Here is a 23,271-nt window from a genome sequence, read left to right as displayed (position 1 = left end):
GGGGCAGAGTGGCATGGTGTGGGGCAGAGTGGCAGGGTGTGGGGCAGAGTAGCAGGGTGTGGGGCAGAGTGGCAGGGTGTGGGGCAGAGTGGCAGGGTGTGCTGCACTCTGGCTGGTGTGGGGCAGCGTGGCAGGGTGTGGGCAGAGTGGCAGGGTGTGGGGCAGAGTGGCAGGGTGTGCTGCACTCTGGCTGGTGTGGGGCAGAGTGGCAGGGTGTGGGCAGAGTGGCAGGGTGTGGGGCAGAGTGGCAGGGTGTGGGCAGAGTGGCAGGGTGTGGGCAGAGTGGCAGGGTGTGGGGCAGAGTGGCAGGGTGTGGGGCAGAGTGGCAGGGTGTGGGCAGAGTGGCAGGGTGTGGGCAGAGTGGCAGGGTGTGGGGCAGAGTGGCAGGGTGTGGGCAGAGTGGCAGGGTGTGGGGCAGAGTGGCAGGGTGTGGGCAGAGTGGCAGGGTGTGGGGCAGAGTGGCAGGGTGTGGGGCAGAGTGGCAGGGTGTGCTGCACTCTGGCTGGTGTGGGGCAGAGTGGCAGGGTGTGGGGCAGAGTGGCAGGGTGTGGGCAGAGTGGCAGGGTGTGGGCAGAGTGGCAGGGTGTGGGGCAGAGTGGCAGGGTGTGGGCAGAGTGGCAGGGTGTGGGGCAGAGTGGCAGGGTGTGGGCAGAGTGGCAGGGTGTGGGGCAGAGTGGCAGGGTGTGGGGCAGAGTGGCAGGGTGTGCTGCACTCTGGCTGGTGTGGGGCAGAGTGGCAGGGTGTGGGCAGAGTGGCAGGGTGTGGGGCAGAGTGGCAGGGTGTGGGGCAGAGTGGCAGGGTGTGGGCAGAGTGGCAGGGTGTGGGCAGAGTGGCAGGGTGTGGGGCAGAGTGCCGGTCAGTGTGTTGTGTCCTGGCCCACAGCTCTGTGGACTGTCTCTTTCTCCCTGCAGCACCTCATTCCCCTCCACAGCCTGACAGGTATAAATACCCTGCACCTGCCCCTGTGTCTCAACATTTCTGTCCCGCACATCCCATTTCACATCCTGCCTCCCTTTCCCCCTCCCCACCCACCCCCGACATCCTGCCTCCCCCTCCCCACCCCCCCCCCACATCCCTGATTGCTCTGTCTCTCACCATTGCAACAGCTGACGTACTGGCTCTCTTGGCCAGACCGTGCTGCCAGCCTCTCGCCTCCACTGCCCGCTGGGTCAGGCAGGGCCAGGGATCCCACTGTGCAGCGGCCCTGGCTGGGACCGGATCTGACCAGGCTGTGAGTGATAGCTGTGAGTGGGTGCCAGGTATTGATGACCATCCGGCGGAAGGAAACTCAGTGACGTGCTTTCTCTTATTTGATCATGTTCAGGAAATGCTTGTGGAGTTAATGCGCTGGTGACCAGTGCTGGCCCCTGCCCTGCGCTGTCCCAGTGGCCAGTGCTGGCCCCTGCCCTGCGCTGCCCCAGTGGCCGGCAGTGACCGAGGGCCACAAGTCTTGCAGTGGAGCAGTGTCTGCCGTGCGGTCTGCCTTCACCCTGGCTCTGTAGGCTCGGTGATGGTGGCTCTGGCGCCGACTGCCTGGGCTGGTGCTATCCCACTGGTGGTGCTGATGCTGCTGTATGGAGCTCAGGGCTGGGCACGTCTACCCACCCCACAAGGTAAGTCTACAAGTACTCCACTGACCAGCACAGGCTGGGAGCTGTGTGCAATAAACTCACCCCAGAAATACACCGCGTCAGGCAGCATCTGTGCACAGAGCAGCCAGCAAACACCCCTCACCAGCACAGGTACACACCTGAAGGCTTCTCCAATCCCTGAAACACCTGTCAGTAACAGCCCTGTACACTGAGTGTGTTTCAAAGCTCAGCAGTGAGAGTACAGGTTATATGTTAGAGTTACAGAGGAGGGAGGCTAGTGCTGGGTGTGTGGTGTATCAGTGTGTGTGGGGTGTATCAGTGTGTGGTGTGTGTCAGTGTGTGTGGGGTGTATCAGTGTGTGGGGTGTATCAGTGTGTGGTATGTGTCAGTGTGTGTGGGGTGTATCAGTGTGTGTGGGGTGTGTCAGTGTGTGTGGGGTGTGTCAGTGTGTGTGTGGTGTGTCAGTGTGTGTGTGGTGTGTCAGTGTGTGTGTGGTGTGTCAGTGTGTGTGTGGTGTCAGTGTGTGTGTGGTGTGTCAGTGTGGTGTGTCAGTGTGGTGTGTCAGTGTGTGTGTGTGGTGTATCAGTGTGTGTGGGGTGCGTCAGTGTGTGTGGGGTGTGTCAGTGTGTGTGGTGTGTCAGTGTGTGTGGTGTGTCAGTGTGTGTGTGGTGTGTCAGTGTGGTGTGTCAGTGTGTATGTGTGGTGTATCAGTGTGTGTGGGGTGCGTCAGTGTGTGGGGTGTGTGGGGTGTGTGTGGTGTGTCTGTGTGTGGGGTGTGTCAGTGTGTGTGGGGTGTGTCTGTGTGTGGGGTGTGTCAGTGTGTGTGGGGTGTGTCAGTGTGTGTGGGGTGTGTCAGTGTGTGGGGTGTGTCAGTGTGTGGGGTGTGTCAGTGTGTGTGGAGTGTGTGGTGTGTGTCTGCGGTGTGTCAGTTTGTGGGGGGGTGTGTGGGGTGTATCAGTGTGTGGGGTGTGTCAGTGTGTGGGGTGTGTCAGTGTGTGGTGTGTCAGTGTGTGGTGTGTGTCAGTGTGTGGGGTGTGTCAGTGTGTGGTGTGTCAGTGTGTGGTGTGTCAGTGTGTGGTGTGTGTCAGTGTGTGGGGTGTGTCAGTGTGTGGTGTGTCAGTGTGTGGTGTGTGTCAGTGTGTGTGGTGTGTCAGTGTGTGGTGTGTGTCAGTGTGTGGGGTGTCAGTGTGTGGGGTGTATCAGTGTGTGGGGTGTGTCAGTGTGTGTGGGGTGTATCAGTGTGTGTGGGGTGTGTCAGTGTGTGTGTGGTGTGTCAGTGTGTGGGGTGTATCAGTGTGTGTGGTGTGTCAGTGTGTGTGTGTGGTGTGTCAGTGTATGTGGGGTGTGTCAGTGTGTGGTGTGTGTCAGTGTGGTGTGTCAGTGTGTGGTGTGTCAGTGTGGGGTGTGTCAGTGTGTGTGTGGTGCGTCAGTGTGTGTGGGGTGTCAGTGTGTGTGGGGTGTGTGTGGTGTGTCAGTGTGTGGGTGTGTCAGTGTGTATGAGTGTGCACTGTGGGGTGTGTCTGGTGTGTCTGTGTGTGTGGTGTGTCAGTGTATGTGGGGTGTGTCAGTGTGTGTTGTGTCAGTGTGTGGTGTGTCAGTGTGTGGTGCGTCAGTGTGTGTGTGTGGTGTGTCAGTGTGTGGTGTGTCAGTGTGTGGTGTGTCAGTGTGTGTGGGGTGTGTCAGTGTGTCAGTGTGTGTGTGGTGTGTCAGTGTGTGGGGTGCGTGTGGTGTGTCAGTGTGTGCGGGGTGTGTGTGGTGTGTCTGTGTGTGTGGTGTGTCAGTGTGTGTGGGGTGTGTGTGGTGTGTCAGTGTGTGGGGTGTGTCAGTGTGGGGTGTGTCAGTGTGGGTGTGTCAGTGTGGGTGTGTCAGTGTGTATGAGTGCACTGTGGGTTGGGAGCTGGGGGAGTGTGAGTGTGCACTATGGGGTGGGGGCTGGGGTGTGTGAGTGTGCACTGGGGTGGGGGCCGGGGGTGTTTCAGGGTGCACTGGGGTGGGGGCTGGGGTGTGTGAGTGTGCACTGTGGGGTGGGGGCTGGGGTGTGTGAGTGTGCACTGTGGGGTGGGGGCTGGGGTGTGGGGGTGTGCACTGTGGGCTGGGGGCTGGGGGCTGGTGGTGTATGAGTGTGCACTGTGGGGTGGGGGCTGGGGGTGTATGAGTGTGCACTGTGGGGTGGGGGCTGGGGTGTGGGGGTGTGCACTGTGGGGTGGGGGCTGGGGGTGTATGAGTGTGCACTGTGGGGTGGGGGCTGGGGTGCGGGGGTGTGCACTGTGGGGTGGGGGCTGGGGGTGTATGAGTGTGCACTGTGGGGTGGGGGCTGGGGTGTGGGGGTGTGCACTGTGGGGTGGGGGCTGGGGGTGTATGTGCACTGGGGTGGGGGCTGGGGGTGTATGAGTGTGCACTGTGGGGTGGGGGCTGGGGTGTATGTGCATTGGGGTGGGGGCTGGGGGTGTATGAGTGTGCACTGGGGTGGGGGCTGGGGTGTATGTGCACTGTGGGGTGGGGGCTGGGAGTGTATGAGTGTGCACTGTGGGTTGGGGGCTGGGGGTGTATGAGTGTGCACTGTGGGGTGGGGGCTGGTGGTGTATGAGTGTGCACTGTGGGGTGGGGGCTGGGAGTGTATGAGTGTGCACTGTGGGGTGGGGGCTGGGGTGTGGGCGTGTGCACTGTGGGGTGGGGGCTGGGGTGTATGTGCACTGTGGGGTGGGGGCTGGGGTGTGGGCGTGTGCACTGTGGGGTGGGGGCTGGCATGTTTCAGGGTACATTGATTCATGGCCCTGGAAAAGTGAGCACTGCGTTGCCTCATCCCCATCCCCTGCTGTTCCTTGCAGTATGTCCCGGGACCGACATGAAGCTGAAACTCGCCTTCAGTTTGGAGAACCATTACTATACTCTGCGCAAGCTGTACAAGAACTGCCGTGAGGTCCAGGGCAACCTGGAGATCACACACCTGACGGGCAACCTAGACCTTTCCTTCCTGCAGGTAACTGCAGAACCTGCATCACCACATCTTCTCTCCCTCCCCTCTCCTCTCCCCACTATCCCCTCTCTCCCCTACCCCTCCCCACACTCCCCCTCTCTCCCCTACCCCTCCCCCTCTCTCCCCTACCCCTCCCCCTCTCTCCCCTACCCCTCCCCCTCTCTCCCCTACCCCTCCCCCACACTCCCCCTCTCTCCTCTACCCCTCCCCCACCCCTCCCCCACACTCCCCTACCCCTCCACCACACTCCCCTACCCCTCCACCACACTCCCCTACCCCTCCACCACACTCCCCTACCCCTCCCCCACACTCCCCTACCCCTCCCCCACACTCCCCCTCGCTCCCCTCCCCCTCTCTCCCCAACCCTTCCTCCCCCTCCCCTACCCCATCTATCCCCTATCTGTCCCCACACTCTCATCTCTCTACCCTTCCCCTCCCCCCTCTCTCCTACCTGTCCACCCCTCCCCATTCTTTCTCTCACCCCTCTGTCCTTTGCTCCTTCTCCCTCTTCATACTCTTGTACAGTGACAGTGTGTAGTTTGAGCTCTTGTACAGTGACAGTGTGTAGTTTGAGCTGTTGTACAGTGACAGTGTGTAGTTTGAGCTCTTGTACAGTGACAGTGTGTAGTTTGAGCTCTTGTACAGTGACAGTGTGTAGTTTGAGCTGTTGTACAGTGACAGTGTGTAGTTTGAGCTGTTGTACAGTGACAGTGTGTAGTTTGAGCTGTTGTACAGTGACAGTGTGTAGTTTGAGCTCTTGTACAGTGACAGTGTGTAGTTTGAGCTCTTGTACAGTGACAGTGTGTAGTTTGAGCTCTTGTACAGTGACAGTGTGTAGTTAGACCTGTTGTACAGTGACAGTGTGTAGTTTGAGCTCTTGAACAGTGACAGTGTGTAGTTTGAGCTCTTGTACAGTGACAGTGTGTAGTTTGAGCTGTTGTACAGTGACAGTGTGTAGTTAGACCTGTTGTACAGTGACAGTGTGTAGTTTGAGCTGTTGTACAGTGACAGTGTGTAGTTTGAGCTGTTGTACAGTGACAGTGTGTAGTTAGACCTGTTGTACAGTGACAGTGTGTAGTTTGAGCTCTTGTACAGTGACAGTGTGTAGTTTGAGCTCTTGTACAGTGACAGTGTGTAGTTTGAGCTCTTGTACAGTGACAGTGTGTAGTTTGAGCTGTTGTACAGTGACCGTGTGTAGTTTGAGCTCTTGTACAGTGACAGTGTGTAGTTTGAGCTGTTGTACAGTGACAGTGTGTAGTTTGAGCTGTTGTACAGTGACAGTGTGTAGTTAGACCTGTTGTACAGTGACAGTGTGTAGTTTGAGCTGTTGTACAGTGACAGTGTGTAGTTTGAGCTCTTGTACAGTGACAGTGTGTAGTTTGAGGTGTTGTACAGTGACAGTGTGTAGTTTGAGCTCTTGTACAGTGACAGTGTGTAGTTTGAGCTGTTGTACAGTGACAGTGTGTAGTTTGAGCTGTTGTACAGTGACAGTGTGTAGTTTGAGCTGTTGTACAGTGACAGTGTGTAGTTTGAGCTGTTGTACAGTGACAGTGTGTAGTTTGAGCTGTTGTACAGTGACAGTGTGTAGTTTGAGCTCTTGTACAGTGACAGTGTGTAGTTTGAGCTCTTGTACAGTGACAGTGTGTAGTTTGAGCTGTTGTACAGTGACAGTGTGTAGTTTGATCTCTTGTACAGTGACAGTGTGTAGTTTGAGCTCTTGTACAGTGACAGTGTGTAGTTTGAGCTCTTGTCCAGTGACAGTGTGTAGTTTGAGCTGTTGTACAGTGACAGTGTGTAGTTTGAGCTGTTGTACAGTGACAGTGTGTAGTTTGAGCTGTTGTACAGTGACAGTGTGTAGTTTGAGCTCTTGTACAGTGACAGTGTGTAGTTTGAGCTGTTGTACAGTGACAGTGTGTAGTTTGAGCTGTTGTACAGTGACAGTGTGTAGTTTGAGCTGTTGTACAGTGACAGTGTGTAGTTTGAGCTGTTGTACAGTGACAGTGTGTAGTTTGAGCTGTTGTACAGTGACAGTGTGTAGTTAGACCTGTTCCCACTTTGAAATTCATGGATGCTGTTGATGTTTTTGTTCCCCAGAATATTCAGGAGGTGCAAGGCTATGTTCTTCTCGCTCAGAACGTGGTTGACTACATTCCACTGGAGAATTTGCGCATCATTCGGGGAAGCCAGCTGTACGAGGGCCGCTATGCACTGGCGGTGATCTCCAACCTCCCGTCTGGCACCACTGGCTTGCGGGAGCTCAGGCTCAGAAGGCTGACAGGTCAGTCTCTCCCACTGCTTCTCACAGCCTCTTTCCAGCAGACCTTTCTCAACTTTCTCCTATCTCTGTTTGGGAAATCCTCCAGCGTTGGTTTAATTTATGGTCAGGTGCACCGAGCCACAGTGAAAAGCTTTTGCTGCTTGCTATCCAGTCAGTGGAAAGACAGTAAATGATTACAATCAAGCCTATGGAATCGAGAATCCTCTATTCTGGGCATTTGAGCAATTCTGCTGTATCAATGTACAAGTTGGACAAAATGCAGAAGGGTTTGATCAGGGTTTGCTTTGCAGGAGTTGGTTTTAGAGAGTCAGATGCTGGATTCAGGCCACTGTTTGTGCTGGCACTTCACTTCGCACAGCGATCTCATAGTCCCACTCTCCTGCGCTTTCCCACAACAGCACAAATTATTCATCCTTGTGTCTGTGAGTTTCTCTCGCAGGCGTTGAATGCCTCTGTTTCCAAAATGCTGAACAGACTAAGGTTCCAGGTCATACCCAGTTTGCATAAAATAAAAAAAGGTTTTCTTGCTTGAATCTTTTGGTCATCAATTTAAATCTATGTCCCTGGTCCCTTGAACCATCTGTTAATTGGAACAGCCTCTAATAATAGCTTTTTCATTTCGGCTTCACGATGCTCAATTTGGTCTTCCCCGACAGAGGTTCAAGAGAAGCTCTCTGTACTAGTACTTGTACTCTCTGTCTGTTATGGAGTTTAGATTTGACCAGCCCAGATCCTCCTGTTCTCAAACACCCTTCTCATTAAGCTGTCTATTGTCTGGCCATATACACTCTTCTCATTAAGCTGTCTATTGTCTGGCCGTATACACTCTTCTCATTAAGCTGTCTATTGTCTGGCCGTATACACTCTTCTCATTAAGCTGTCTATTGTCTGGCCATATACACTCTTCTCATTAAGCTGTCTATTGCCTGGCCGTATTGACTCTGCTACTTCACCTTTCTCTGCATTAAATTGAATTCCCACTCACTTTTTTGAAACGTTACCCTGCAACGTGTAAAGTAGTGGTTGTAGCGGGCTTGTGTAGCGGGCTTGTGTACTGGCTTGTGGCTTGTGTAGCGGGCTCGTGTAGCTGGCTCGTGTAGCTGGCTTGTGTAGCGGGCTCGTGTAGCGGGCTCATGTAGCCGGGTCGTGTAACTGGGTCGTGTAGCGGGCTCGTGTAGCTGGCTCGTGTAGCGGGCTTGTGTACTGGCTTGTGGCTTGTGTAGCGGGCTCGTGTAGCCGGCTCATGTAGCCGGGTCGTGTAACTGGGTCGTGTAGCGGGCTCGTGTAACTGGGTCGTGTAGCTAGGTCGTGTAGCTGGCTTGTGTCACTGCCGACCACCCCACTTGTCTGAGAAGCACCCTCTGACTTTGCCTTTCTGCTTTCTGTCCTTCATTCCATTTCTAATTTCGCCTGGCATTGGCCTTTGTATTTCTAGCCTTTTATGTAGAACCTTGTCAAATTTTCTCAACGTAAACCTGTCCTTTATTTATTCAAGCTGCTTCGAGGGCCTCACTTTTTGTTTCCTGATGTTGTTTCTAAACACCATGTTAACCTGATGAGCCTGTGGTGATGAGGCATTTGTCACGCCCCAGTTCACTGGCATGGCTCCCATCAGAGGGCTAGTGCAAGTGCAAGTGCGTCTGCAATCTCTCCCCACTCAGACCTGGTCACCTGCCTGGCTTCCAGCTCTAGTCTGTCCACAACCAACTTATTGCCAATTTCATTCGTTCCATTATTTTGGGGCAAAATCTTGGCAGCATTATCAAATTGGCAAAACCAATCCAAAGTACCAGCTAGCTCCTGGGCACAGATTGCCTTTTAGTAACTGATCACCCACCCTGCCTCTACAACCCATTGCACGCCTACGCCAGGACTTCAGACTCCCTTTTATGTGAATTGCCGTCTCAAATTCTCTTTTCACTCCTTCACTTTTTAATAAACTTTACCTGTATGCAGGCCTTTACTTCCAGCAATCTATATCCAGGCCTTTACTTCCAGCTACCTATATCCAGGCCTTTACTTCCAGCTACCTATATCCAGGCCTTTACCTCCAGCAATCTATATCCAGGACTTTACCTCCAGCCGTCGCAGCTGCGGCTTGCCTGCAGTCCGTCTGTCTTTTGTGTTTTTTGTTGTTTTTGTCTGAATTGTAGTTTTAATATGATGTAGTGTTGTATGTTATGTTTTTGGGGGGGGGAGGGGGGGGGGGGGTGGGAGGGAACGGGAACTGTAAAAATTCTCTCTCCCGAACGGAGACGCGACCTTTGTTCTGTGCCGTGTCTCCGTTCCCGTTGCGGCCTACCATCGGCCATGCACCTGGGACCACCTGGGGCTCTGGTTCGCAGAGCCCACGGCCCGGACTCACCACCTGCGGCGCTGGCTGCCTGCGGATGCTGCGGGAGCGGCTGCGACTCGTCTCCGGAGGCTCCGGCGCGGGCCGCGTGGACGTCGAAAGCCCGCAGGCCCCTGGGTGGGGGCCGACATCGGGAGCTCCGGCAGCGGCAGAGGCAACGTGTTCGCCCGCCCCGAATCGCGGGGCTTGGGTCGGCCCACCGCGGACCTTTCACTGCCCGGCGGGGGCTGGAATAGGCCGTGGACCTTTCACCGTCCAGCGGGGGCTTCAATGTCGGGAGCCCCGACCGCCCCGACGTGGCAACTCCAACAGCCTGACCACGGGACAAGACGGCAGGGAAGAGAAAAATACACTCTGGCCTTCCATCACAGTGAGGAGGGACTGGAGGAGACTCACTGTGATGGATGTTTATTTTTGTTTGGTGTTAGTTGTGATTGTATGTGTTATTGCATTTTTATTGATTAATCTTATTGGTCTTATTGTTCAACTGCGGGTATTGTTTCATTTTACTACACATTTATGTGTATGTAACAAATAAACCACTATTGACTATTGATTTACTTCCAGCTACCTATATCCAGGCCTTTACTTCCAGCTACCTATATCCAGGCCTTTACTTCCAGCTACCTATATCCAGGCCTTTACTTCCAGCTACCTATATCCAGGCCTTTACTTCCAGCTACCTATATCCAGGCCTTTACTTCCAGCTACCTATATCCAGGCCTTTACTTCCAGCTACCTATATCCAAGCCTTTACTTCCAGCTACCTATATCCAAGCCTTTACTTCCAGCTACCTATATCCAAGCCTTTACTTCCAGCTACCTATATCCAGGCCTTTACTTCCAGCTACCTATATCCAGGCCGCTGCTCATGTGAATGAGTCACCTGACTGTCAGCCCTGTGCTCCCTCTCACATCTCTCCACTCCCACTGTGAGCCCGTGCTCCCTTGTTTTAGAAACATTGCCACAGTTAGAGATGGAGACAGAGATACAGCAAAGAAACAGGTCCTTCGGCCTTCTGCAACCATTCCTACCATTGATCTGAAGAAGGGTCTCAACCCAAAACGTCAGCCATTCCTTCTCTCCGGAGATGCTGTCTGTCCCACTGAGTCACTCCAGCATTGTGTGTCTGCCTCCGATCATTGATCACCCGTTTACACCATGTTATCCCACTTTTGTATCTTACACACTAGGGGTTACCCTGCAATTTACAGAAGCCAATTAACCTACAAACCTGCACATCTTTGGGATGTGGGAGGAAACCGGAGAATATGTAAACTGCACAAACAGCAGCTGTAGTCAGGATTGAACCCTTGATCTGCCGCTCCACCGCTGTGCCACCGTGCTGCAGGTGTTGCACGTTGTTAACCTATCTCCCTGTCCATTTGGTGGTGTAGAACGCCCCCTGTGTAGTACGCCCCCTGTGGTGGGGGAACACACCCTGTGGTGGGGGAACACCCCCTGTGTAGGGGAACACCCCCTGTGTAGGGGAACACCCCCTGTGTAGGGGAACACCCCCTGTGTAGGGGAACACCCCCTGTGTAGGGGAACACCCCCTGTGGTGGGGGAACACCCCCTGTGGTGGGGGAACACCCCCTGTGGTGGGGGAACACCCCCTGTGGTGGGGGAACACCCCCTGTGTAGGGGAACACCCCCTGTGTAGGGGAACACCCCCTGTGTAGGTGAACACCCCCTGTGGTGGGGGAACGCCCCCTGTGGTGGGGGAACGCCCCCTGTGGTGGGGGAACGCCCCCTGTGGTGGGGGAACACCCCCTGTGGTGGGGGAACACCCCCTGTGGTGGGGGAACACCCCCTGTGTAGGGGAACGCCCCCTGCGGTGGGGAACGCCCCCTGCGGTGGGGAACGCCCCATGTGGTGGGGGAACGCCCCCTGTGGTGGGGGAACGCCCCCTGTGGTGGGGGAACGCCCCCTGTGGTGTGACAGTTCCCTTCACTCAACCAAATGGCCCTCAGGAACATTGTCTCCACGCTGTCTTGTCACCCTTTGTCCTGTGACCTTTCTTTCTTCGTGATCTTTGTAAACACTGTGTCCAAGAATAGCAAGTGCAGGCCCTGCTACCGATCGGTCGGTCCCACCACTAAATCAAATTCCCACACGCAGATTTGTACCTGTTATTTACCAATGTCTCTCACTGCACGATGCATTTACACACTCGCTATCACAACCCCATTTACACACCCGCTATCACAAACCCATTTACACACCCGCTATCACAAACCCATTTACACACCCGCTATCACAACCCCATTTACACACCCGCCATCACAACCCCATTTACACACCCGCTATCACAAACCCATTTACACACCCGCTATCACAAACCCATTTACACACCCGCTATCACAAACCCATTTACACACCCGCTATCACAAACCCATTTACACACCCGCTATCACAAACCCATTTACACACCCGCTATCACAACCCCATTTACACACCCGCTATCACAACCCCATTTACACACCCGCTATCACAACCCCATTTACACACCCGCTATCACAAACCCATCTTGGTACCTTATTATAGTTTGTTCTGGTGTAATATTGCACGACTTCTGATTCCAGTGCTGTAACACTGGTACTTGATTGCTCTTTAATCTGCACACTGCAAGGCGAGCGAGGTCAGACATGTCCCATCAGCACGCACCAAACCTCCTGCTTCACCCCCTGACACCAAGTCAATCCAGAAATATTCTTCCGGGAGCCAAGAATTAGTTTTACAAAGTACAGCTAGATGCTGTAGGGAAAAAAACTGCAGATGCTGGTCTAAATCAAAGATAGACACAAAATGCTGGAGTAACTCAGCGGGTCAGGCAGTATCTGTGGAGAACATGGATGGATAGGTGACGTTTCACAGAGTGCTGGAGTAACTCAGTGGGTCAGGCTGCATCTGTGGAGAACATGGATAGGTGACGTTTGATAGAGTGCTGGAGTAACTCAGCGGGGCAGGCAGCATCTCATGAGGGAAGGAATGGGTGATGTTTTGGGTTGAGCCCCTTCTTCAGATCAGCCTGAAACGTCACCCATTCCTCCTCTCCCGCAATGCTGCCTGTCCCGCTGAGTTACTCCAGTATTTTGTGTCGACCTGCAGCTAGATGCCGATCAGGGTTAGTTAAGTGTGAGGTAGTTGTGAAGCGGGGGTAAACAGCAGTCACTGAGTGCAGGAGCAGGCTGGGTGGGTGGGTGGTGGAGACCGACCGGGGGAGACAAGGTTCAGTGTTCTAGACCACCAGGAGGTCTGTTGCGTGTAGCCTGGGCAGTCACGCTGCCCTGGTGCGTGTAGCACGCTCGGCTGGTGCGTGTAGTCAGGGCGCTCACGCTGGGCTGGTGCGTGTAGTCCGGGAGGTCACGCTGGGCTGGCGCGTGTAGCACGCTGGGCTGGTGCGTGTAGCACACTGGGCTGGTGCGTGTAGCACGCTGGGCTGGTGCGTGTAGCACGCTGGGCTGGTGCATGTAGCACGCTGGGCTGGTGCGTGTAGTCTGGGCAGTCACGCTGGGCTGGTGCGTGTAGTCCGGGAGGTCACACTGGGCTGGTGCGTGTAGCACGCTGCGCTGGTGCGTGTAGCACGCTGGGCTGGTGCGTGTAGTCTGGGCAGTCACGCTGGGCTGGTGCGTGTAGAATGCTGGGCTGGTGCGTGTAGTCTGGGCAGTCACGCTGGGCTGGTACGTGTAGCACGCTGGGCTGGTGCGTGTAGTCTGGGCAGTCACGCTGGGCTGGTGCGTGTAGTCCGGGAGGTCACACTGGGCTGGTGCGTGTAGCACGCTGGGCTGGTGCGTGTAGTCTGGGCAGTCACACTCTGTCACCTGGTTTAGCTTGACGTTTCGGTGCGTGACCCTCCGGCGGGTGGCACTGTGCTGACCATCTCACTGTGAGCTCCCAGTGATACCGCCTTGTATTTGACAGAGATCCTGACCGGCAGCGTTTTGATTCGCAACAACCCCTGGCTGTGTTACCAGGAGACCATCCAATGGGAAGACATTCAAGATGTCAACAACAAGTTTCCGTTTCAGGGCACCGTGGACAGCAACCGGACTGTACAATGTGAGTCACTAGCGTGTGAGTGGGGACTGCACCAGCACGGCGCACTGGCACACCGCCACACTGGCACGCTGGCACACTGCCACACCCACACACTGGCACACCCCACACTGGCACACCGCCACACTGGCACGCTGGCACACCCCACACTGGCACACCGCCACACTGCCACACCCCCACACTGCCACACCCCCACACTGCCACACCCCCACGCTGCCACACCCCCACGCTGCCACACCCCCACACTGCCACACCTGCACACTGCCACACCCCCACACTGCCACACCCCCACGCTGCCACACCCCCACGCTGCCACACCCCCACGCTGCCACACCCCCACACTGGCACACCGCCACACTGCCACACCCCCACGCTGCCACACCCCCACGCTGCCACACCCCCACACTGCCACACCTGCACACTGCCACACCCCCACACTGCCACACCCCCACACTGCCACACTGCCACACCCGCACACTGCCACACCCCCACACTGCCACACTGGCACACCCCCACACTGTCACACTGCCACACCCCCACACTGCCACACCCGCACACTGCCACACCCCCACACTGCCACACCCCCACACTGCCACACCCCCACACTGCCACACCCCCACACTGCCACACCCCCACACTGTCACACCCCCACACTGTCACACCCCCACACTGTCACACCCCCACACTGTCACACCCCCACACTGCCACACCCCCACACTGCCACACCCCCACACTGCCACACTGCCACACCCCCACACTGTCACACTGCCACACCCGCACACTGCCACACCCCCACACTGCCACACCCCCACACTGCCACACCCCCACACTGCCACACCCCCACACTGCCACACCCCCACACTGCCACACCCCCACACTGCCACACCCCCACACTGCCACACTGCCACACCCGCACACTGCCACACCCCCACACTGCCACACTGGCACACCCCCACACTGTCACACTGCCACACCCCCACACTGCCACACCCGCACACTGCCACACCCCCACACTGCCACACCCCCACACTGCCACACCCCCACATTGCCACACCCCCACATTGCCACACCCCCACACTGTCACACCCCCACACTGTCACACCCCCACACTGCCACACCCCCACACTGCCACACCCCCACACTGCCACACCCCCACACTGTCACACCCCCACACTGCCACCCCCCCACACTGCCACACCCCCACACTGCCACACCCCCACACTGCCACACCCCCACACTGCCACACCCCCACACTGCCACACCCCCACACTGCCACACCCCCACACTGCCACAACCCCACACTGCCACACCCCCACACTGCCACACCCCCACACTGCCACACCCCCACACTGTCACACTGCCACACCCGCACACTGCCACACCCCCACACTGCCACACCCCCACACTGCCACACCCCCACACTGCCACACCCCCACACTGCCACACCCCCACACTGCCACACCCCCACACTGCCACACTGCCACACCCGCACACTGCCACACCCCCACACTGCCACACTGGCACACCCCCACACTGTCACACTGCCACACCCCCACACTGCCACACCCGCACACTGCCACACCCCCACACTGCCACACCCCCACACTGCCACACCCCCACACTGCCACACCCCCACACTGTCACACCCCCACACTGTCACACCCCCACACTGCCACACCCCCACACTGCCACACCCCCACACTGCCACACCCCCACACTGCCACACCCCCACACTGCCACACCCCCACACTGCCACACCCCCACACTGCCACACCCCCACACTGCCACACCCCCACACTGCCACACCCCCACACTGCCACACCCCCACACTGCCACAACCCCACACTGCCACACCCCCACACTGCCACACCCCCACACTGCCACACCCCCACACTGTCACACCCCCACACTGCCACACCCCCACCCTGTCACACCCCCACACTGCCACACCGGCACACCCCCACACTGTCACACTGCCACACCCCCACGCTGCCACACCCCCACACTGTCACCCCCACACTGGCACACCCCCACACTGCCACACCCCCACACTGCCACACCCCCACACTGCCACACCCCCACACTGCCACACCCCCACACTGCCACACCCCCACACTGCCACACCCCCACACTGCCACACCCCCACACTGGCACACCCCCACACTGTCACACTGCCACACCCCCACACTGCCACACCCGCACACTGCCACACCCCCACACTGCCACACCCCCACACTGCCACACCCCCACACTGTCACACCCCCACACTGTCACACCCCCACACTGCCACACCCCCACACTGCCACACCCCCACACTGTCACCCCCCCACACTGCCACACCCCCACACTGCCACACCCCCACACTGCCACACCCCCACACTGCCACACCCCCACACTGCCACACCCCCACACTGCCACACCCCCACACTGCCACACCCCCACACTGCCACAACCCCACACTGCCACACCCCCACACTGCCACACCCCCACACCCCCACACTGTCACACCCCCACACTGCCACACCCCCACCCTGTCACACCCCCACACTGCCACACCGGCACACCCCCACACTGTCACACTGCCACACCCCCACGCTGCCACACCCCCACACTGTCACCCCCACACTGGCACACCCCCCACACTGCCACACCCCCACACTGCCACACCCCCACACTGCCACACCCCCACACTGCCACACCCCCACACTGCCACACCCCCACACTGCCACACCCCCACACTGCCACACCCCCACACTGCCACACCCCCGCACACCCCCACACTGCCACACCCCCACACTGCCACACCCCCACACTGCCACACCCCCACACTGGCACACCCCCACACTGCCACACCCCCACACTGCCACACCCCCACACTGCCACACCCCCACACTGTCACACCCCCACACTGCCACACCCCCACTGTCACACCCCCACACTGCCACACCCCCACTGTCACACCCCCACACTGCCACAACCCCACTGTCACACCCCCACACTGCCACAACCCCACTGTCACACCCCCACACTGCCACAACCCCCCACTGTCACACCCCCACACTGCCACAACCCCACTGCCACACCCCCACACTGCCACACCCCCACACTGCCACACCCCACACTGCCACACCCCCACACTGCCACACCCCCACACTGCCACACCCCCACACTGCCACACCCCCACACTGCCACACTGGCACACCCCCACACTGCCACACTGGCACACCCCCACACTGCCACACTGGCACACCCCCACACTGCCACACCCCCACACTGCCACACCCCCACACTGCCACACTGTCACACCCCCACACTGCCACACCCCCACACTGCCACACCCCCACACTGCCACACCCCCACACTGCCACACCCCCACACTGCCACACCCCCACACTGTCACACCCCCACACTGTCACCCCCCACACTGCCACACCCCCACACTGCCACACCCCCACACTGCCACACCCCCACACTGCCACACCCCCACACTGTCACACCCCCACACTGTCACCCCCCACACTGCCACACCCCCACACTGCCACACTGGCACACCCCCACACTGCCACACCCCCACACTGCCACACCCCCACACTGCCACACCCCTAGACTGCCACACCCCCAGACTGCCACACCCCCACACTGCCACACCCCCACACTGCCACACCCCCACACTGCCACACACCCACACCGCCACACCCCCACACTGCCACACCCCCACACTGCCACACCCCCACACTGTCACACTGGCACACTGTCACACCCCACACTGTCACACTGTCACCCCCCCACACTGCCACACTGGCACACTGGCACACCCCCACACTGTCACACCCCCACACTGCCACACCCCCACACTGCCACACCCCCACACTGCCACACCCCCACACTGCCACACCCCCACACTGTCACACCCCCACACTGTCACACTGGCACACTGTCACACCCCACACTGTCACCCCCCCACACTGCCACACTGCCACACTGGCACACCCCCACACTGTCACACCCCCACACTGCCACACCCCCACACTGCCACCCCCCCACACTGCCACACCCCCACACTGCCACACCCCCAAACTGCCACACCCCCACACAGCCACACCCCCACACTGCCACACCCCCACACAGCCACACCCCCACACAGCCACACCCCCACACAGCCACACCCCCACACAGCCACACCCCCACACTGCCACACCCCCACACTGCCACACCCCCACACTGTCACACCCCCACACTGCCACACACCCACACCGCCACACCCCCACACCGCCACACCCCCACACTGCCACACCCCCACACCGCCACACCCCCCACACTGCCACACCCCCACACTGCCACACCCCCACACTGCCACACCCCCACACTGCCACACCCCCACACTGCCACACCGCCACACCCCCACACTGCCACACTCTCTCTGAATCTCCCTTGTGTTTCTCTCTCTTCCATCAGGTGGGAACTGCAGCAGTGAGTGTGAGTCGTGCTGGAGCTCGGCGCCCGAGTACTGCCAGACCCGTGAGTGCCCAGCACTTCCCCATGTACACCCGCCCGCCCACGCCCACTGGGTGGGCATTGCACGGCCCCAACCCCCTCCCCCCTCACCTCAACCCCCTTCACCCCTCCCCCCCTCCCCCCTCACCCCTCATCCCCCCTCACCCCTCACCCCCAACCCCCCTCCCCCCCTCACCCCTCACCACCAACCCCCCTCACCCCTCATCCCCCCTCCACCTCACCCCACCCTCCCCCAAACCCCCTCTCCCCTCACCACCAACCCCCCTCCCCATCCCTTCCCTCACCCCTCCCCCTCAACCCCCCTTACCCCTCCCCCCTCGACCTCACCCCTCCCCCCTCGACCTCCCCCTCACCCCTCCCCCCGCGACCTCGCCCCTCCCCTTTCGACCTCGCCCCTCCCCTCAACCTCCCCCCTGCCCCCCTCCCTCTACCCCCTCTTCGCCTCCCCTGCTCCCTCCTCCATACCTCTATCCCCCCTCACCCCACCCCTCTTCCCCTTCCTCCCCACCTCTCTCCCCTCCCCCCAACGCGGGTGGGGCGGGGGGATGGGGTGGGGGGATGGGTCGGAGGGGGGCGGCGGGGTTGGTGGTGGGGTGGCGGGGGTGGGTGGGGTGGCAGGGGTGGGTGGGGGGGGGTGGGGTGGGGGGTGGGGGATGGGGTGGGGGGATGGGGCGGAGGGGGGTGGGGGGGGCGGGGAGGAGAAGGGGGGAGGTCACGCCTGCTGTACCCAGGTCTCGTTGCCACACTTTATTTTGCCGTTGCAGTGACTCGGAAGATCTGTGCCGTGGAGTGTCGGACCCGCTGCAAGGGGAGGCACCCGAGTGAGTGCTGCCACAATGAATGTGCGGCCGGGTGCACCGGGCCCAAGGACACCGACTGCCTCGTATGTACACGCCACCTACCCCTCGCCCACCCACGCACGTGCCCACTCACCCACGCACTCACCCACTCGCTCGCTCGCCTGCCCACCCACTCACCCACTCGCTCACATACCCACTTACCCACTTGCCTGGCTGTCCGCCCGCCCAGCCACGAGCACGGGCATTGACACGTGCATGGGCATTAAGGGCTCCCGCTGTGCCAGTCCTGTGTGTGATCGCTGCCTTGTGTTTCTAGGCCTGTGTGTGATCGCTGCCTTGTGTTTCTAGGCCTGTGTGTGATCGCTGCCTTGTGTTTCCAGTCCTGTGTGTGATCGCTGCCTTGTGTTTCTAGGCCTGTGTGTGATCGCTGCCTTGTGTTTCCAGTCCTGTGTGTGATCGCTGCCTTGTGTTTCTAGGCCTGCCACCATTTCAGCAACGGGGGGATGTGCCGTGGGGACTGCCCCCCTCTCAGCATCTACGATGCTCAGGCCTATCAGATGAAGCCCAACCCTGAGGCCACGTACATCTTTGGAGCCAACTGTGTCAAAGAGTGTCCGCGTAAGGAGCTCCCACTGCCCCGGCAGTGCCAGCGCTCTGCATTCCACTGCCCTGGCAGTGCCCGTGCTCTGCATTCCACTGCCCTGGCAGTGCCCGCGCTCTGCATTCCTCATCTGTATATCTCAATGTACCTTTGACAATGTGGTAATTTATCTTCTCCACCCCATCCATTCATCCTTCCTTCCTGCACTTCCTCCTGGTGCCACTATGCCCTCCTGGTGCCACTATGCCCTCCTGGTGCCACTATGCCCTCCTGGTGCCACTATGCCCTCCTGGTGCCACTATGCCCTCCTGGTGCCACTATGCCCTCCTGGTGCCACTATGCCCTCCTGGTGCCACTATGCCCTCCTGGTGCCACTATGCCCTCCTGGTGCCACTATGGCCTCCTGGTGCCACTATGGCCTCCTGGTGCCACTATGGCCTCCTGGTGCCACTATGCCCTCCTGGTGCCACTATGCCCTCCTGCTCTCTCTCACCTACCAACTCACTCACTCACTCACTCACTCACTCACTCACCCACCCACTCACTCACTCACTCACTCACTCACTCTCTCACCCACTCACTCACTCACTCACTCACTCACTCACTCACTCACTCACTCACTCACTCCCCCACTCACTCACCCACCCACTCACCCACCCACTCACCCACTCACTCACTCACTCACCCACTCACTCACTCACCCACTCACCCACTCACTCCCCCACTCACCCACCCACTCACTCCCCCACTCACTCACTCACTCACTCACCCACTCACCCACCCACTCACTCACCCACTCACCCACCCACTCACCCACTCACTCCCCCACTCACCCACCCACTCACTCACCCACTCACCCACCCACTCACTCACTCACTCACTCACTCACTCACTCACCCACTCACTCACTCACTCACTCACCCACTCACTCACTCACTCACTCACTCACTCACCCACTCACTCACCCACTCACTCACCCACTCACCCACTCACTCACTCACTCACCCACTCACTCACTCACCCACTCACTCACTCACTCACTCACTCACTCACTCACTCACTCACTCACTCACTCTCTCTCACCCACCCACCCACCCACTCACCCACCCACTCACCCACTCACTCACCCACTCACTCACCCACTCACCCACCCACTCACCCACTCACTCACCCACTCACTCCCCCACTCACCCACCCACTCACCCACCCACTCACCCACCCACTCACCCACTCACTCCCCCACTCACTCCCCCACTCACTCACCCACTCACCCACCCACTCACTCACTCACTCACTCACCCACTCACTCACTCACTCACTCACTCACTCACTCACTCACTCACTCACTCACTCACTCACTCACTCACTCACCCACTCACCCACTCACTCACTCACTCACCCACTCACTCACCCACTCACTCACTCACTCACCCACTCACTCACTCACTCACTCACTCACTCACTCTCTCTCACCCACCCACCCACTCACTCCCCCACTCACTCACCCACCCACTCACTCACTCACCCACTCACTCACCCACCCACTCTCTCTCTCACTCACTCACTCACTCACTCACTCACTCACTCACTCACTCACCCACTCACTCACTCTCACCCACCCACTCACTCACTCACCCACCCACTCTCTCTCTCACTCACTCACTCACTCACTCACTCTCACACTCTCTCTCATTCACTCACTCACTCTCTCACTCTCTCACTCACTCACTCACTCTCTCTCCTCTGCCCTCCATCCCTACCGCAACCCCTCTCGTGTCCTCCCTCTGCTCCCTCTGTCCTGACCACACTACTGTTCACTGTTCAACCTTACCTCGTTCCCCTCGGCCTCATCCTCCCTCCCTCTCTCCCCCCTCTCTCGCTCTCTCTGTTACATCTGCCAGATAACTACCTGGCCACGAACGTGGGCTCGTGCACGCTGGACTGTCCCAACGATACCAAGGAGGTGCTGGAGCAAGGGGATCGCTACAAATGTGAGAAGTGTAGTGAGCCGTGCCCTAGAGGTCAGTACCATGGAGCGGTGAGATGGGTGTGTGTGCTGTGGATAGCTTGTGGACCGACCGGCCTCTTGTGGGCCACACTGCTCTGTGACGTGTGTCCTCCCCCCCCCCTTCTCACAGAGATGACTTATCAAACGTCTTCTGGAATTTAGAAGGATGAGGGGGGATCTTATTGAAACATATAGGATTATTAAGGGATTGGACACGTTAGGGGTAGGAAACATGTTCCCAATGTTGGGGGAGTCCAGAACAAGGGGCCACAGTTTAAGAATAAGGGGTAGGCCATTTAGAACGGAGATGAGGAAAAACTTTTTCAGTCAGAGAGTTGTGAATCTGGAATTCTCTGCCTCAGAAGGCAGTGGAGGCCAATTCTCTGAATGTTTTCAAGAGAGAGCTGGATAGAGCTCTTAATGATAGCGGAGTTGGGGGGTATGGGGAGAAGGCAGGAACGGGGTACTGATTGTGAATGATCAGCCATGATCACATTGAATGGTGGTGCTGGTTCGAAGGGCTGAATGGCCTCCTGCACCTATTGTCTATTGGAATGTTGGTCCATCCACTACTTTTCATTTGTTCACAACTTCAAAGAGCTGCACCTTCCAGTTTCTGATTGCCAGCTATTTTTGGGATGTTACTGTGCTGTGTGGCCTGATGCACAACCTGCCATATCTTTATGTTCCATTACTAATTCCCTATGTGCACCTTCTACCAAACTAACACTTCTTTGTTAACTCTTTCCATTCATATGTGATAAAGAGCATTTGTTATATGTTTTATTGACACTGTAAAGGTACAGTTTATATTGAGTTAGTGACTCCAGTGTCTCGCCACTCTGTGGAATGTCTGCATTCTGTTGTCTCCATGGGTCCCCTTATGTCTGCCATGCATGTGATTAACTGACTCTCGGTCATTTCAGCTCCGGAAATCTATTTATGTTTAAAATCCTCATCTTCCACCCATATTTTCCTCGTTTAATTCAGTAATCAGAGTGAAAATCATCCTAATGATTTGTTCAAACACAGAGTGCTGGAGTAACTCAGTGGGTCAGGCAGCATCTGTGGAGAACATGGGTAGGGGGCTTTTCCGGTTGGAACCCGTTTTTGTGTGAGACCTTAATGATTTGTTAAATGGATATATTGCCAGTGTCTCTGGAGAGGGGGAAGTGTGTTTCAATGCTGGTGTTGTGTGAATGCATTAAACAGGCATCATGGGCAGTCTCTCAGCACCACTGTTGAATGGATTACATTTATTTAGTGGTAAAGGAAGATGATTGTTTGACGTTAGTCACCTTGCTCAGTCCTCACTAACTCTTCTCTCAGTGTGCAGTGGTTTAGGGGTGAGTAACCTGAAGAATGTGCTGGCTGTGACATCCAGAAATATTGATTCCTTCAAAGGCTGCACCAAGATCTTTGGCAGCTTGGTCTTCCTGGCTGAGACCTTCTCTGGGTAAGTACAGTGGCTGTGGCTCATTACCCACTCCGCCCTGCAACACAGTGTACAGTGGCTGTGGCTCATTACCCACTCCGCCCTGCAACACAGTGTACAGTGAGTACAGTGGCCCATCACCCACTCCACTCTGCAACACAGTGTACAGTGGCTGTGGCTCATTACCCAATCCACCCTGCAACACAGTGTACAGTGGCTGTGGCTCATTACCCACTCCGCTCTGCAACACAGTGTACAGTGAGTACAGTGGCTGTGGCCCATCACCCACTCCACTCTGCAACACAGTCCTTCATCCCCACCCTGCCCCCCATCCCCACCCTGCCCCTCCATCCCCACCCTGCCCCCCATCCCCACCCTGCCCCCCATCCCCACCCTGCCCCCCATCCCCACCCTGCCCCTCCATCCCCACCCTGCCCCTCCATCCCCACCCTGCCCCTCCATCCCCACCCTGCCCCTCCATCCCCACCCTGCTCACTGTCTCCACCCCGCCCTCCATCCCCACCCTGCCCCCCATCCCCACCCTGCCCCTCCATCCCCACCCTGCTCACTGTCTCCACCCCGCCCTCCATCCCCACCCTGCCCCCCATCCCCACCCTGCCCCCCATCCCCACCCTGCTCACTGTCCCCACCC

General features: G+C 58.0%; 1 protein-coding gene across 1 annotated transcript in view; it reads left to right on the top strand.

Moving 5' to 3' along the window:
- Window positions 1-23,271, top strand: part of LOC144607524 (receptor tyrosine-protein kinase erbB-2-like) — a 67,405-nt gene that overhangs the window by 17,754 nt on the left and 26,380 nt on the right. Inside the window, exons 2-10 of the mRNA XM_078424421.1 lie at window positions 1,325-1,613; window positions 4,421-4,572; window positions 6,664-6,847; window positions 13,126-13,263; window positions 17,716-17,778; window positions 18,540-18,658; window positions 19,052-19,193; window positions 21,078-21,197; window positions 22,514-22,640. Coding sequence (XP_078280547.1) covers window positions 1,511-1,613; window positions 4,421-4,572; window positions 6,664-6,847; window positions 13,126-13,263; window positions 17,716-17,778; window positions 18,540-18,658; window positions 19,052-19,193; window positions 21,078-21,197; window positions 22,514-22,640 — 1,148 coding nt within the window. The 5' untranslated portion in view covers window positions 1,325-1,510. The remainder of the gene's footprint in view (window positions 1-1,324; window positions 1,614-4,420; window positions 4,573-6,663; window positions 6,848-13,125; window positions 13,264-17,715; window positions 17,779-18,539; window positions 18,659-19,051; window positions 19,194-21,077; window positions 21,198-22,513; window positions 22,641-23,271) is intronic.

Source organism: Rhinoraja longicauda, chromosome 29 (assembly GCF_053455715.1).
Source record: "Rhinoraja longicauda isolate Sanriku21f chromosome 29, sRhiLon1.1, whole genome shotgun sequence".
Taxonomy (NCBI): domain Eukaryota; kingdom Metazoa; phylum Chordata; class Chondrichthyes; order Rajiformes; family Arhynchobatidae; genus Rhinoraja; species Rhinoraja longicauda.
Note: the sequence above shows the minus strand (reverse complement) of the source record. Positions and strands in the feature narration are given on the sequence as shown.